At 45.5% G+C, this 17,105-nt stretch overlaps 2 protein-coding genes across 2 annotated transcripts in view; one reads left to right on the top strand and one right to left on the bottom strand.

Annotated features, from left to right (window-relative positions):
- The window catches only part of LOC309563394 (uncharacterized protein), a gene marked incomplete at its 3' end in the record, with an annotated part of 732,657 nt that overhangs the window by 300,842 nt on the left and 414,710 nt on the right, over positions 1 to 17,105 (bottom strand). The window lies entirely within an intron of this gene.
- The window catches only part of LOC309563383 (uncharacterized protein), a 797,887-nt gene that overhangs the window by 398,754 nt on the left and 382,028 nt on the right, over positions 1 to 17,105 (top strand). The window contains exon 6 of the mRNA XM_082267777.1: positions 13,099 to 13,305. Coding sequence (XP_082123903.1) covers positions 13,099 to 13,305 — 207 coding nt within the window. The remainder of the gene's footprint in view (positions 1 to 13,098; positions 13,306 to 17,105) is intronic.

Raw genomic sequence — 17,105 nt, 5'->3', positions numbered from 1 at the left:
AATCCTAACTCGGGATGATGAGAAGAGCCTTCCCGCAGGGGTAGTCTTCTCATTCAACATCTCTATCTAAACGATCCGTCTCTCTGGCAGTCTTGACACGGCGATCAGTCCACTCCTCCAAGGTGGTTGATGTCTTCTTGGTTTCCCAACTCCTTCTGCAAGGATAGAAGGGGAATAATGGGAAAAAGGGGGAACACACGCCCCAACAACAACTGAACTTGAGGAAAACACAGACCTTTTGTTGTCTGGTTTCGATCCAGCCTCACTTGAAAATTTTCCTTGCTCTCCTTTAGATGTAGAAATCAGGATGAGGAATCCTCACTAGTTTTCCATTGTCAACTCGGATTCGGATTGACCAGGCCTGGCCAGATCCATCTGGGTGGCGGACCTCCACTTGGTCCAGGTAGATAGAAAGTTTTTCCATAAGTCCACTCTGGATGAGTTTCTGTATGGTTTGGGGACAAACAGGAAGTCCCATATGGCTTTGTTACACCAGGATTCCCTCTTGGCTTCAGTTTCGAGCATGACCTCCCGTGGAGCATAGGGGTAATCGCAGGGCCGGTGCTTCCACTAGGCAAACTAGGCAGCCGCCTAGGGCGCATTACCACTTAGGGGCGCAGCCACGAGTCAGCATTCTCTCTCCATCACGAATGATCCTTGGGAGCTGAGGGGAGGTGCGGCAGTGGGGGAGGAAGAAGGGACAGAGGAAGATGCCAGGTGTCTGGGGCAATGGTGGAACTACCAGGTCCTGGATTTCCACCATTGTTGTGGGGGCCCCAAGAGGCAGGAAGGGAGCCCACCGGAGTGCTGCCTGCATAATGATCCTCTTCATCTGGAGCTGAGCGGCCTAAACCCTGGGCAGGACGTGATTCTCTACACTGAGCTGGTGGGCAGCTGTTCATTTCCCTGGGTCAGTATTAAGCAGGGAGCGGAGGAGAGCTGAACCTGAGCCGGAGCTCGGCACTGGAGGGCGGCACCTTTACTGGAGCAGAAGCGACGAGGTACCGGAATGGTCTGAGGAGGTTGGAGATGAAGGATGTGCAGAGCTCTCTGACTGCTGCTTCTCCCTCCACCAGGAGCCATTTGGAGCTGTGGTGAGCACTGTGGTCCAGGAGAAGAGCGTCCTGGGAGAAGGAATTTAGCAGGATCACAATGAAGGGGGGCAGAGTGCAGGCCACTCTCTTCATACTGCCGAGTGAGTGTCCCCAGAACGGGGGATCAGGCTCCCTGGGTGTGACATGGAGGATCCCTGGTGTGAAAGAGAATTGGGGTCACCAGGTGTGCCATGGGGAATCAGAGTCATAAAGGTATGACATGGGGGATAGGGGTCACGAGTGTAACAGGGGTTCGGGGTCACCAGGTGTGCAATGAGGAATTGTGATCCCTTGGCATGCCATGGTGGATTGAGGTCTCTAGGTGTGACATGGAGGAACATCATGGTCCCCAGGTGTGACATGGATGAACATCAGGGTCCCCAGGTGTGACATGGAAAAACATCAGGGTCTCCGGGTATGACATGGAGGAGCATCAGGGGCCCCTGGTGTGACATAGAGGAACATTGGGGTCACTGGATATGACAGCACAACATGGAGGAGGAACATAGGGGTCCCTGAGTGTGACATGGAGGAACATCGGGGTCAGTGGGTATGACAGTACGGCGTGGAGGAATATTGAGGTCCCAGAATGTGACATGGGAAAACATTAGGGTCCCTGGGTGTGACATAGGGGGACATCAGGGTCCCCGGGTGTGACATGGAGGAATATGGGGGTCACTGGGTATGAAAGAATTACATGGAGGAACCATCAGATCAGGGTCACTGAATATGACATAGAGGAGTTTTTAAACCCTTCCTTTTTTGTTTTATTTTTTTTTGGGGGGGGGGGGCGAGTAGCTGGTCTTGCCTAGGGCGTAAAATAGTCTAGCACCGGCCCTGGGTAATCGTACCCATACTCCAACGCCCCTTTCTTTTGCAACCACCACTGCATCCTGGAAAATTTGGGAAGGGTTTTCCGGTTCCCTCTCCCAGCTGGAGAAAACGGGGCCACTTCTCGCCTCATGAGAGAGCCGTAGGCCTCATTCTGGTCCTGAGCCCGGGCATAGTTCTTGGGTGGGGTTAGGTCTGGGACCCGACTGACATAGGCCTCACAGAACCCCAGACTCTTGGGGCGTCTCTTCATCTGGCATTTCAGGCATGTTAAGACTGGGTGGACTACTCTACTCTTCAGACCCCCAGTCCCATTCAGACCCCTCCTAAGACTCCAAACATCTATTCCTTCTTCCAATGACCCGAACGGATTCTGGAAACTAGGAGACCCCACATTGATGACCCTGGCTTCTTCCTCGCTTCTCACACTCACTTTAGCAGCCCTGGTCACCGCTGGCCATCTTTTCTCCTCTAACTGTATGGGAGCAGACTTGGTTTCTGCTGCTGCAGTCTTCAATGCACCAGGTGGCTACACCCCGGCCCGCACTACCTGCATGCATCCTGGTTCGGACATTTGGGTCTCCTTCCATGTGCAGGCTGGACCACTGACAGGCTGCATGGTCTCCAGCTGCATCATCAGTCTCAGCACTCCTCTCCTTTGACCCAGGAGAGGCCCTGATTCCACAGCCGACAAGGTAAGAGTGACCCCGGTATCCCATGTCACACACAACTTCTTGGGCCGACCTTCACTCCTCTCTGCCCGCAGCAGCAGATGGCCACAATGCCCGCAATGGCTCCAAGCTTGCACCCGCATGGTCACACTCAAACACTGGGGACATACCAGGCCCAAATGCTCCATGCCTCCTCCGGTGCATAACACCAGTCTTTGGTTGGGCACCATCCTCACCCCTGTATCCCACAGGGTGGACGTCTTCGGCTCTCTGGTCTGCTCCCCAGTCTGCCCGGCAGGTTCTCCGCCAGCATGTGGGCTTGTTGCTGATGCACTCTGAATTGCTCTGGTACTCGGCATCTTGCTCCTCCACACACGTGTATCCCTCTCAGCCTCACCCGTAGTAATTTATAGACTTCCCTCCCCACTCTCCATTGGCTGTGCGTGAGCAGTGTCTCCACCCACATCTCCATATTGGCGGTGGCTCCTCCTGCTAGGCAGAACTTTTCAGTGCTCTTTCCTGCGTGGTACAGTAACCCCTCCAATGCTGCTCTCTCTCAACTCAGTCTGCATGGAAATCACTGTAAAGCAGGCCGTGCCTCTCAGCTTGCACGCATCCACTCTTCTTGCTTGTAACAGGGCTCCAACTGCGCCTCCATCACTCTGAGCCAGCTTACCCTCTTTGCTAGTCCAGAGAATTGTCCCGCTGTCGTATGCACGGCCAACTTTTCTCTTCCGAGCACATGTACAAGCAAGGCCCGTCACCATACTGTCTCTGAAAAATGTCCCACTGTCATCATATGCGTGGCCAACAGATTTCTTCACAGTATCCACACTGCCACGATATTGCACCATTTACTGTTAAGCAGACACAGTCCATATTCACAGAAAGATGCATTTCTCCTGCCTTTCAGCACATCATGGGAGTTAACAGCTTATGATTCAGACAGAAACGTTTCAGCACTTGAATGTACAGATTGCGATTCTGATAGGAATCTTTCCGTTGCTATAAGCAACTAGTAGCGTGAAATTTTCTCTTCATCCCACTCTCCCTATCTCCTGTAGAGCAGTCCTCACACTTGTCTTGAGCATTAGAACATAGTCTCTGAAGCAAAAATTACATTTTTGAAAATGTTCTTCGGTCGTTGCCATTAGCAACTGGGCCGGTAACCCAGGGCGACATCCCGGACGAGCCCCCAAATGTAGCACTACTCCCATGGGAGCTGCTGGATGTGGGTTCCCCTGGGTTATCCATAGCAACAGCTTGGTAATTCAAGATACTCTGAGAGGAGAAGGGATGAGTGGGATACTCTAACTGGATGAACTATGCACAATTTTGGGACTTCTAACTTTAGTTGAATGTGGCAAGGCCACTGCTTCACATTGCCACTGTAGTGAAGTAGGTAATAAGGGAACTGTAAAGTAAATCACTCTTCAGGGCCCCACTTGGCACCCCCTTTACCCCTACTTTTCAGGGTTCTACTTTGCACCCCCTTTACTCTGACATACTGTGTGAGCTGACCTGTTATCCTCCTAATTTCACTGGAGTAGTCCCCCTTCCTGGGCAGATCCCTTGGCAAGTCCCCTGGTACTCAAAGACACTGTTTTTCCCAGATGACTCTGCCAGCAGCTCCACTGTCAGCTTTACAGGATCCTTTAGGCTCAACTCCACACCTGGCTCACTAGGCCGATTGCCTGTGACCACCTTCCTCAGACAACAGAAGAGACAGCCGTAACCTTCCTCCCTTCCACCCTGTCACATGTGTCCTCAGTTTTTATGGTCAATACCAAAATGCACTGCAAGTGTGCCCTCCCACTGGGACTGCCACAAAAGCCTGTTTTCCACTGGCTGGGTTTCCTCCAATGTCCAACAGGCTCCCCTATTGGATACAGTGGGGACACTCCCTCAGACCAAGTGACTCAAACCTGGACACATGCAACAGGCATAACTAAGAGATCAGGCTCCCCTGATATGCAAATGGAGCATAACAATGCTTTTATTCTAGCACCTACCTAGGAGGGTGCTACATATGATTACACAAATTTGCACAGATTTTTACTTTATTTATTTGAGAAAGCAAACAGTATAAGATTTACCACTTGCCCACCGGGCACCTATACCCCTTCCTAACCAATTTCTAGCTTTTAGCGCTCCCACACTTTGAATGACAATTACTCAGTCATGCAACACCGTACACATATAACATTTTTGTCTTTTTTAACACACAAATAGAGCTTTCTGTTGATGGTATTTAATCACCGCTGGGTTTTTATTTTTTTGCACTATAAATAAAAAAAAACCCGACAGTTTTGTAAAGAAAATTGATTTTTCTTCATTTCTGTTATAAAGTTTTGCAAATTAGTAATTTTTCTTCATACCTTTTGGCCAAAATGTATACTTCTACATATCTTTGGTAAAAAAAAATAACCCAAATCAGTGCATATTATTTGGTCTTTGTGAAAGTTAGGGCTCTTTCAGACAGTCCGCTCCGACGGGGGACTCCGTTTATCTCAGCAGGGGATTGATCCGCCGATCCCACGCTGAGCAGGAGAATGACAACTGTTCTCCGCGCTGTGTGCGGAGACACAGCTGTCAGAGTCCCATACATCTCTATGGGGGAATCGGATGGGAACGGACCGTCGGTCCGTTCTCATCCGATCCGACCCGCTGGAAGGACGGAAAATAGGGTTTCCATCCGTCCAGATTTGACGGATCGGATGTCAGCGGACATGTCTCCGCTGACATCGGATGCCCCATAGAGATGCATGGAGGGACCGTTCAGATCCGCCAAAAAAAAAAAAAACGGACAGGTGGATCTGAACGGTCCGCCTGTGTGAAAGGGGCCTTATAGAGTCTACAAGCTATGGTGCCAATCATTGAAAATTGATCACACCTGATGACTGACAGCCCATCTGATTTCTTGAGACACTAATAAGCCAGGAAAGTACCAATTCCCCCCAAATTACCCCTTTTTGGAAAGTAGATGTAGCACTACTCCTGTGAGAGCTGCTGGTTACGGGTTCCCCTGGGTTACCCATAGCAACAACTTGACAATATAGCATATTCTAAGGCTCAGTCAGAAAACAGTCCTGGGGTTTTTTGTTGTTGTTTTATTGGAGAACTTGGATAGGAGAAGGGATGAGTGGGATACTCCAACTGAACAACTATGCACAATATCTGGGACTTCTGAGCATAGCTGAATGCGGCAAGGCCGCTGCTTCACCTTTCCACTATAGTGAAGTAGAATTTAGCGAACTGTACTGCACTGTGAATCACTCTTCAGGGTCCTACTTGGCACCCCCTCTGTCCCTGCTCTTCAGGGTTCTACACGGCACCCCCTTTACTCTGACACACTGTGTAAGCTGACTCCTTTATCCTCTGACTTCACTGGAGTCCTAGACAGACCCTTTGGCAAGTCCCCTGGTACTCACAGACACTGTTTTTCCCAGAAGACTCTGCCAGCAGTTCCACTGTCAGCTTTACAGGATCCTCTGCAGCTCAGCTCCACACTTGGTTCACTAAGCCAACTGCCTATGACCACTGTCCTCATACAGCAGGAGGAGAGACAGCCGTCAGCCTCCTCCTGGGACTCTGCTTCCCGATAAAAGATGCCCTGTCACATGTCCCCTCAGCTTTTATGAGCAATCCCAGGATGCAGTGCATGAGTGCCCTCCCACTGGGACTGTCACAAAAGCCTATGTGTCACTGGCTGGGTTTCCTCCACTGTCCAATAAGCTCCCTCATTGGATGCAGTGGGGACATTCCCTCAGACCCAGTGAATCACACCTGGAAACATGTGACAGGCTCCCCTGATAAGCAGAAGGAGCATAAGATGCTTTGAACCTAGCACCTACCTAGGAGGGTGTTACATAGACATCCTAAAGTATTTAGTGTGTCGCAAGTGCACTAATACGGCTACAATGACCTCAAGCATAAAGTATTTAGTAAGAGGCATGGTGAGTTTTTTGAAGTTATAATTTTTTCCCACAATTCTTTGCAAAATAAAGAGCACCAGGACAATGGAAACGCCCACAAAATTACCCCATTTTAGAAAGCAATCACCCCAATGTATATTCTAGGAGGCATAATGAGTCTTTTGACTCACGTCATTTTTTTCCACAAGTTTTTGAAAAATGTGGAAAGAAAATTTTAATGCCCTTTATTTTTAAATTTTACGGCACTGACAGTCGCTGGTGAGGATCCACTGATGATGAGGGTGATACAGCATGTAAGCAGAGGAGACAGAAACCCCACAGCAGCGCAAGCCGAACCAGTCATGACGCCGGTTTGTTGAAAAATGATCGCTCCGTCGATTACGTGGTAAAGGGCCACTGTGTAAGATCAATGAAGTAGGTGTAAAGTGGAAGCAGTAGATCTGCAGTGAATATTATTTTGAGCCCCTAGCACTTTATATATGAATGTATCCACATATTTTAGTGTATTTGTGATCATTTATGGACAGCGCTGTGATAATGCTTTTCTAGTTGATAAAGGGAATACTTACCTATGTTACAGCAGCAGTCCGGTAGATGTTATTTTTGTAGGTATTTGAGTTGTTACACATAGCGCGGGTTTTTTTCCATTTATATTGGTGACATAATTGCCCAAATCTGGGGATCAGGAGCCATTTCCACCCTTTACTCTCGGCTGGGGTTCTTTGTATCCATATAACAGATGTTCTACATTACTAAATCTTCCATTTTACTGCAAAATCAAAGGTGCCAAAATGTCTCCCCCCGAGCAGTAATATATTTCTATCCCTCTCGGTGGGAGTGGAGATGACCCATCTATAAGGATATACAGTACATACACACACAGCACAAGGCCGTGTTCACACTATAACAAGATGTTTCTCGGGGCTGCAGTTCCTCTGAGCTCCACAAGGTGGTGATCTCACTTCTACCCAGTTGTGATCTCACTTCTACCCAGACAGGAAGTCTCTATGGTAGACAGGAAGTGATGTCAGGTACAGACTGGAAGTGATGTCAGATACAGACAGAAAGCTCCACTTGGAAGAACGTTCATTGCTGAATCTGGCGGCAGAGGAGGTAATACTTAGATTAACCCCTTCATGGGGGATCAGTTGATGATTACTATATCTTGCTTCCAAAGCTGAGCATACATGGTTCAGTTTTATCATACAGTCAGCGAACTGAGCAATCAAACAACCGATTCCCCCATCCATACATTGGAGGAGGATGGGGGAATCCTCCCTGCTGCACTATTGTATTCTGACAATGGGGGGCGCTCCTCTGCTCTCAGAATACACAGATCAGAGATGAAGCTATTGGCTGCAGCCGCTGATGGAGTGACTTTTATCCAGCAGTGACCACACATGGATGGAAATGTGACCGATCCCTGCTGAACCAGCTGAATTTCCATAGGGGTGTGCCAGGTGTGCCTGGGCACACCCTAATCACTACGCTGCAGGATGGAGAGTGGGGAAAGGGGCTAGTAAATATATAATTTACTAGTGCCTTTCTTATCCAAATGAACATTGTGAACACAACTAGGTTTACTATGCTTCCGTTTGTGAATGGACAGGAAGCCGCTCAGCACAGAGCACTTCCCATTCATTTACTGCCCAGTGCAGCTGGAAGATTTTACCCCCTTCCTGACGAGGCCCAATTTTGCGATTCGGCACTGCGTGACTTTAACGGACAATTGCGCAGTCGTGCGATGCTGTACCCAAACGAATTTGACGTCCTTTTTTTTCCCACAAACAGAGCTTTCTTTTGGTGGTATTTGATCACCTCTGCGTTTTTTTTTTTGAGCATGCGCTATAAACAAAAAAAGAGCGACAATTTTGCAAAAATAACAATATTTTTCACATTTTGTTTATATGAAATTCCCCCCCAAAAAAAGTAAAAATCTAAATTTGTTTAACATTTTTGTCCAATTTGTTTTCTGCTACATATGTTTGGTAAAAAAAAAAATCACAAAAAGCTTATTTTGATTGGTTTGTGCAAAAGTTATTGCGTTTACTAACTAAGGAAAAGATTTTTGTCATTTTTGTTGTTTTTTTTTTTAACGAGTAATGGCCGCGATCTGCGTGTTTTTTTTTTTTTTTGCGGGACTGCGACATTGCGGCGGACAGATTGGACCCTTGACTGACATTTTTGACACTTTTGGGGGTACCAGTGACATTATTACAGTAATCAGTGCTATACATATGCACTGTTACTGTAAAAATGACACTGGCAGGGAAGGGGTTAACTTTATTGGGGAAGGAGGGGTTAAGTGTGTCCCTAGGGGCGTGTTTCTAACTGTGCAGGGATGTGGCTTTACATGTAACAGCAGAAATCAACGGTCCTACATAGCAGGATCGTATGATCTCTGCTGTTACACAGGGAAGAATGACAGGCGGCTTTGTTTACATTAGCCGCCTGACTTTCTCCCTTCACAGCGGACGATCGCGAGTGACCGGCGGACATCGGGTCGAGCCGGGGCGGGAGCACGCCTCCGGCGGCGCGCGCTCACCCGCTATTGGCTCACAGGCTAGTAAAGTACCGGTACGTCACTTTGCCTGGCCACGGTATTGTGCGTTTTATACGTTCCAGAATATTATTCTGATTATTTTTAATTTATTGCTAAAAGGCGATGTCTGAACTATCAATAGAATTATGACGCAGTGCCTCCAGCCGATTACGGCAAATGATTTAATAACTAAGAAAAACCCAATCAATTTTGTTCAGACACTCATAGTATACCACGCAATTTTCCCGAGTTCTTTTTTTATCGATTAATTTCTTTTTAAAAGCATATACCAATCTTAGTGAAACAGTCTACAGTAGGGAATATATATATAAGAATATTTATTCGCAAGACATATTTTCACCATAAATGATCATACTTGAGTGACATAAAGAGATAACCTTACATAAAATACAGACTTAAAACGATAAATGCAATGCGATATTTAGCTAAACGATGAAAGTAAAATAAAGCAAGATTACGTTTTTCCCAGATGTAGTATGAACCATAAATTAATGTTCTATATAATCAAACCACAATTGTCTGTGAATTGCGAAGTCCGACAATCACTCCACTGCAGATGAAGCGAAAATAGGCCATGCAAAACGTAATACTAATACGCCAATATGCGCTAAATCCGATATTAATAAAAATGTTATAAAAAGCAAAAATCATCTCTTAGAGAAAAATCTACATATGGTTAATACGGCTGGGATTGTAATCTTGTTACCCTTGAATATGAAATATAAAACATTTAAGGAACTATATAAACAATATTGAATAATAATCAAATAACAGCAAGGCATAATTACCATATTTAAAATGGCCGCTAGTTTAGAATGGTAGTTACCAGGTTCCTTAAGATGGCTGCATTTCCAAGATGGTGGCCAATTAGCGAGGAGTTTCGCTTGGCGTCCCTCAAAGGTTCAGATACATGGTGGACCAAGATGGAGTCTGTGTAGATGAGCCTGTGCATGGTTGTAGTAGTGTGTATGTTGTAAGTGTGATGTATATTGGGCAAAATGTGATGTGTCTTGTGTTTCTCTCATCTGGGCTTTTATATGGTATAGGACAAAGGACTATTAAAATTACCATAAGCCAAACCCAGTGGGAGGAACATTATCATCATTGGTTGGAACATCTTATTCATTAACTGGTGATGTCATAGGGTGACACCTCTTGGTCAACCAGTATATTAAAATTAAATAAAGATTTCTCCATTTAAGACTATTCTAAAACAACATAAAATGTAATCATGGTCTCATCTATGACATGTCCATTTAATCCACCAGGTATCTGAATAAAGATTAATCTGGATAACACCATTCTCATATTTAATATATCTTATGTAATATATATATATTGGATTTTACTTTTTAACCCAAGACTTCAATTAGTAGCAGTAAGAATTATATAGATACATATACAGTTATATATATTGATACACAACAGCTTGTATATGTCAACTTTTCTACACATGGGTTATTTCCGATCAGAATATTATCCCTTAAGGGGTTATTATGTTAACAACAGTACATTCATGATTTGGGCCTGGATGATAAAATATGGGCGAAATTTCTGACCATTTGACACTACTATATGATAGATATAATGTACTTCTCAGTAGGAGGTTGTCATAACATCATAGTTCCATAACACCTTTTGTATATGATGGGGCAAAGATTTTGTATCATTTTATGATTTTATGAAATTCATTTTGAGATTTGCAGTTCTCATCAGTCTAAGTGACAATGTTTATTTGACACCATGTAGATTCCCACCATCTCTACCCCCCTGTTGGTGTTTAGGTAAATAAATGACAGATTCTAGTCTTTGTCCAGGCAGTTTTGTTTGTCTTCTCAGGGTGGAAACAATAGTTTACTTGCTGGTGGATGGTTGAACACAGGTGTTATCCTGAATTTGAGTTTCGGCCATTGTGTGATAAAACGTCTCATGGCCCCTCTGGTTTCTCTTATTCAAAGTTTAACAAACACAATTTCCTTTTTGGGGGTAGATGACATAGCTTCTCATCTCAAAGTACATGTAAATAAAACAATGAATGCAATGTGTGTTTCAAACTGAATGGGTTTTGCTCAAACTGTAACAAGGTCAATTGAGGCCTCAAAGTTCACAATTCTTGACCTGTAATAATAAAAATGTATTTCTATTTCGTACTGAAAGTTTAACGGCTGACCGCCGCAGTATATGTACTTGCGGCGGTCGGCAAGCAGCTAAGTGACTTCCTCCCCTCCCCCTCATCTCCTTCATTATGTAAGTCATGCTGAGATAATCTCCCATTGGCTGAGCAATATTCTCATTTGTCTGTGAGCTCCTTCTTGCTATTCCTCGTCCTGCCTGTTGTTTCCTTGGATTGATTTTCTGTGTAGTGACCCCGGCTTCATCTCTTGGATGCGCTCGTCTGTTGCTTGTCCTGACCTTTTATCCTGATTCCTGGATCTCCTCCTCATCTCTCCTCCATATCCTCTTACACAGCTTTTCTCCACACCTGCAGTGACCCTGGGGGGTGGAAACTTGGCACCAGCTTCAGGGAAATCCATCCCCACCATTAGGGGCTCTGGAGAAAATTGTCTGCTATTTACACTCCGTTCCTCCGCACGTCACCTGCTCACATGAGAGCTTACTTTCACAGATTCCTGTATGGTAAAGGTCAAAGTTCACTCTTCAGTTTAGGAGAGGTAGGACACATCCAGGAACAATGATTTGGTTTGCAAGGGAGCCTCATATAGACGTCTCCTCAAATCTCATCCAAATGGCCCTTCTTCCAGAGTCTATATGTCCTATGACATCACACTGACCTCACAGCTCCTCCTCCCGATGTCCCTCCATCTGTTTTGTTTTCTGATGCTCTTAGGATGTGGGTGGACCCTTGGCATCCTCATTAGCAAAGTGGGAATGTTGGTCCTGCATTGTATGTAATGATGCCAGAATGCCTGCAACAGGCTTTGAACCTGCGGAGTGTGGGGGTCCTGTGTGGGTAAAGTATAACTCAGTCTGAAGTCGGGCTTTAATAAAATAGAGACCTGACCGGAGAGGTGAGGCGGCTTCTGGGAATATCATTTGATATTACTATTTGTGTTCAGATCTGGAGTTTTCCTTCTGTGAAGTCTGGAGATCACATGACCATCACATTGCCTCCACCTCCCTCCCTGATAGAATAAAGAAAGAAAAAGAAGGTTCTAGAAGTCCCCAGAGAGATCATCGAGGAGAGGTGAGCGGTGCTTGGAATTCTGGGACATTATCCAGTAACAGACAAGGGATGTGTCTGGATGGTGACTGTATCATTGTGTGTGTCAGGTTCCTATAAGGTGTCAGGATATCACTGTCTATTTCTCCATGGAGGAGTGGGAATATTTAGAAGGACACAAGGACCTCTACAAGGACATCATGATGGAGAATCAGCCGCCCCTCACATCACCGGGTAAGAGGAGACTTTATTGTAAAGGAGAGAGCAGTACGGAGGCTCCACCTACATCCCCCATCATCTGATAAACACATAGAAACAATGTATTCAGTCAGTGTGTGTGTTTCCTACAGATGGATCCAGTAATGGGAACCCACCAGAGAGATGTCCCCGTCCTCTGTATTCCCGGGATTCCACACAGGAAGGTCACACCATCCCTCACCATCATCAGGTAGATGAGGAACAATCACTGATACTATTATTAGGATCTGTACATTATCTGCATTGTTACCATTGATGTCATTTTTATTCTATATTCAGAGTGGAAAGAGAGATTCTAAAGTTGATGTTAAAGTAGAGATAAAAGAGGAGGATGATGAGTCAGAGTCTCTAAAAGGACACCAAGATCTGTATCAGGACACCATGGTGGAGTCCTCCAGCTACAGAAACCCACCAAAGAGATGTCCCCTTTCTCTGTATCCCCGGGGTTCCACACAGGAAGGTCACACCACCCCTCACCATCATCAGGTAAATGATTGACAGTTATTGTTAGTTCTGATTTATACACAGCATGTTTGTTACAATGAATGTTTTATTATTTATTCAGAGTGGAAACCTCGGGGATGATAATGTTGATGTTAAAGAAGAGTATAAAGAGGAGGATGAGGAGTATGGAGTGATGGAGGAGTTTATAGAGGGACACAAGGATATGATGGAGCCACCTAATACCAGGAACCCACCAGAGAGATGTCCCCGTCCTCTGTATTCCCGGGATTCCACACAGGAAGATCACACCATCCCTCACTGTTACAAGGTTGGTGGGATGGAGCATCTGGAACATGGACTTGTGAAGACAAGTGTGGATTTATTATGTGATGTCACAATAATATAGCTTATATTTTAGAGATGATATTCTCTCTCATTTTCTTGATTTAGAGTGGAGATCCAATCGATATAGAGTTTGAGGTGAAAGCAGAAGAAGAAGAGAGGTATGTGAGGGATGATCAGCAGTCTATGGAGGAGGATGGAATAACGGGGAAATTTATAGAGGAGGACACTCCTACAGAGATCAGCACAGGTGAGTCATTAACACTAAATACATTCCTCCACCCACACTGCTCACTGATTGGTCTATAGTAGGAAGGGGACTGGGTGATATCAGCCTATAATACCCTGGTCACTTTCCTGAGCAGTGGCGGCTGGTCAATAAGGGGCGCAGGGGCCGCCCCCCCAAGGCTAGTCACAGTAAAATTAGCATAACAAAAAGTGTACCTTTATTATTGCAGCGGAGCGTCGGACACATTGCTGGCTATGGGAGGGGTGGGGGTTTAGGCATCATGTGCCTGTTTTCTTTTGATGTGATAGGCCGTCCTTTAGAGTGTCCTCGGGGCGCAGAGCGGTGCACCCCTGACACTCCCATTCACGATTGCCGTCCTGTGATTGGTCCAGCCTGGACCAATCAGGACATCCGACATCATAGGTGCGGTGCTTGGGCCGGGTGTCGCAGCCTCTCGATGGGTTCAGCGTGACCATGAAGGGCAGAGGAGCTAGAGGAGGCAGCTGCTGCAGGCACCACAGATCCTGGATTAGAGAGAACCGTGAGTGTGGCCGCCGCCCCCTTGTGAGCCTGGGTAGGAGGAATGACGAAGCGGCTGGATTTAGAAGAATCAAGCTCTCAGGGTTCGTACGGTCATGAAATTCCTGGAAAAGTCATGGGATTTTGACATGACACTTTCCAGGCCTGGAAAAGTTATGGAAAATTAGTAAACCCCACTAAGTTTTGGAAGTCATGGAATATTGTGCAGCTATTTAGAAAATATATGTGTCTGGGCCTCCTGTGTTCCATGGGAGCGGGGGACAGTAAGTGGACTATTTTCTCTGTTTCGGGTTTAGGCGGATTAATCCTTCGCTGCACAGCTGAAACCTTGTCACCGGCCTCTTCAATATGAATAAAAATACAAATGTGGCGCTAATCTGGTAGCTAAAATCAAAGAAATGTCCTTGATATGCGTGGGTGAAAAAGCAACAGTTCAAATTCTTTCTCGTGCATCAACAAAAACTTCACAAAGAAGGGAAAAAATGTGAAGATCCTCAGCAAGGGAGACCACCACCAGGCACCCGCACACACTGATCCTTACCAGATCACATTGACCCTCATCACAAAGGTCAAAAAACGCCCATGGTACAAGCACTGGAAAGCCGGGATCATTCACTCCTCCTCCTATGAAATCTTCCACCAAGCGGACAGTCCTTAGGTCCTTACAGGGTCCCCATGTGAGGAAACAAAATACCAACACATAGTGTACACTGCTATGAAGTTTATTGCTCCCCAAAGATAATAAGTACACTTACAGGATAGCCGCACTTAGAGAGCGTTGCTTTATCCACCTCCGAGCGGTCGGGTGCTCGCGCATCCCACCAAAAATATGGCCGCCGTGTCTCTTCCTGGTGTGGCGTGCGTCGCCACAGGCTCCACCCGACGCGTTTCGTCAGAGTTGACGTCGTCTAGGGGTGTGGTCCTGCGGCGTCAGCGCCATATATATAGGATCGAGACGGGCGGAAGTTGTTCAATTCACCAACACCCGGAAATGGCCTGCTTGCGCTCCACCACCCGGATGTGGAAATTTTAAGAACGAAACATAGAGGCATAATACCCCCAACGTTCCAATCACCACATAACATGGGATCGAATTATGCCAAAAAGAAGAAAAAAAGGCTTTTACATATTAGACTTTAATGACGTTAGTTCTCACCATTAAAAGTCAACACGCCAATTAGTCGGAGAACACAGCGCCATCTGGTGGTCGCAATTCAGACCACAGGAGGGGGAAAAAAACAGCAATCTCTTCACATTGCGGAAAAAAAAAAACCACAAAATATAAAAACAACATTAAAATACATCAAATTAAAACAGTTGAAAAAACTGGAGGAACTAAAAAATGAGGATAATTCTTAAATCTACCCAAAATAGGTCACAGCACAATATCCACAAACTGGGGAACATAGTAATGGGACTATATCAGGAATTGTTGATAAACGCATTCAGATCCCATTCTATGTTCAGACGCAATGGGGTATAGGACTTAAGCCTATATATCCAGCTGGTTTCTAGCTTGGATACCCCCCGGGTCATATTACTACCTCTCCAGTTTTTGGTGAATCTGTCTATCCCAAGGAAAATGGTTCCCTTTGGATCCCTTTGATGGCACTGATCATAGTGTCTCGAGACACTATGTTTCGGGAACCCCTTGACTATGTTGGCCACATGCTCCTTGAGTCTGACGTGGAGCTCCCAGGAAGAGACACGGCGGCCATATTTTTGGTGGGATGCGCGAGCACCCGACCGCTCGGAGGTGGATAAAGCAACGCTCTCTAAGTGCGGCTATCCTGTAAGTGTACTTATTATCTTTGGGGAGCAATAAACTTCATAGCAGTGTACACTATGTGTTGGTATTTTGTTTCCTCACATGGGGACCCTGTAAGGACCTAAGGACTGTCCGCTTGGTGGAAGATTTCATAGGAGGAGGAGTGAATGATCCCGGCTTTCCAGTGCTTGTACCATGGGCGTTTTTTGACCTTTGTGATGAGGGTCAATGTGATCTGGTAAGGATCAGTGTGTGCGGGTGCCTGGTGGTGGTCTCCCTTGCTGAGGATCTTCACATTTTTTCCCTTCTTTGTGAAGTTTTTGTTGATGCACGAGAAAGAATTTGAACTGTTGCTTTTTCACCCACGCATATCAAGGACATTTCTTTGATTTTAGCTACCAGATTAGCGCCACATTTGTATTTTTATTATTATTAATCTTTCTGTTCCAAAGATTTGTGTTGGCTGCTTTTCGCATACTTATTTTTATTATATTTTAGCGTAGCAATTATATGTTTTATAGTCTTTAATAAGGAATTTTATTAGGTGCTGCAGCTTTTATATTTTCACTTTATTGTGAAGTTGGTTATTTCATCTAACATTATGGATATCTTCGAATTTCGGTCCAAACATGTTATTAATGCTGAAGGGGTGTTTACTCCTATAGATGGAACCCTAGATGATATAGGGGGATTATTTTTGCGACTGAAAAACCTCATGACGGCCGAGCTCCATGCGAATTGGGACATTGCCTTCTTTGAGAGGTATGTTGCCGATGGCATGGTTCCCAGGAGCCTGAGGTGGGAGGTATTTCCACAGAGTGATTGTACTGATACCAACGATTGGCTTTTATTTTTCAACAATGCTGGGATCAGCTTGTTGAATTTTATGTTGTCTAACAAAAGACAAAAGCTGAAAAAATTGGATGAGGACATTAATTTAATTAAGGAAAAGTTGGTGGCCTTTAAGGAGAAGGACGAGTATAAAACTAAATCGGAAGCCCTGAAAAAACATTTAGAAAAAGAGGAAAGTGAACAGAGAAATAAAAAAAAGAAGAAATTTAATAGGGATCTTGGTGATTATCAATCAGGGAATGTGTTCAAGTGGCAGGTGACCAAACAAAGGGAACAGGCTAAGGAGGATTCCTTGGCACCTATGGAGGTTACTCCGGTGGAGACCCCAGATACCCCAATACCTGGAGCCTCAAATATTATGCGAACCTTTACGCCCCATCCTCAACCTGCCCATTGG

Source organism: Pelophylax lessonae (assembly GCF_965119305.1).
Source record: "Pelophylax lessonae genome assembly, chromosome: 1".
In the NCBI taxonomy this organism is placed as follows: Eukaryota; Metazoa; Chordata; class Amphibia; order Anura; family Ranidae; genus Pelophylax; species Pelophylax lessonae.
Note: the sequence above shows the minus strand (reverse complement) of the source record. Positions and strands in the feature narration are given on the sequence as shown.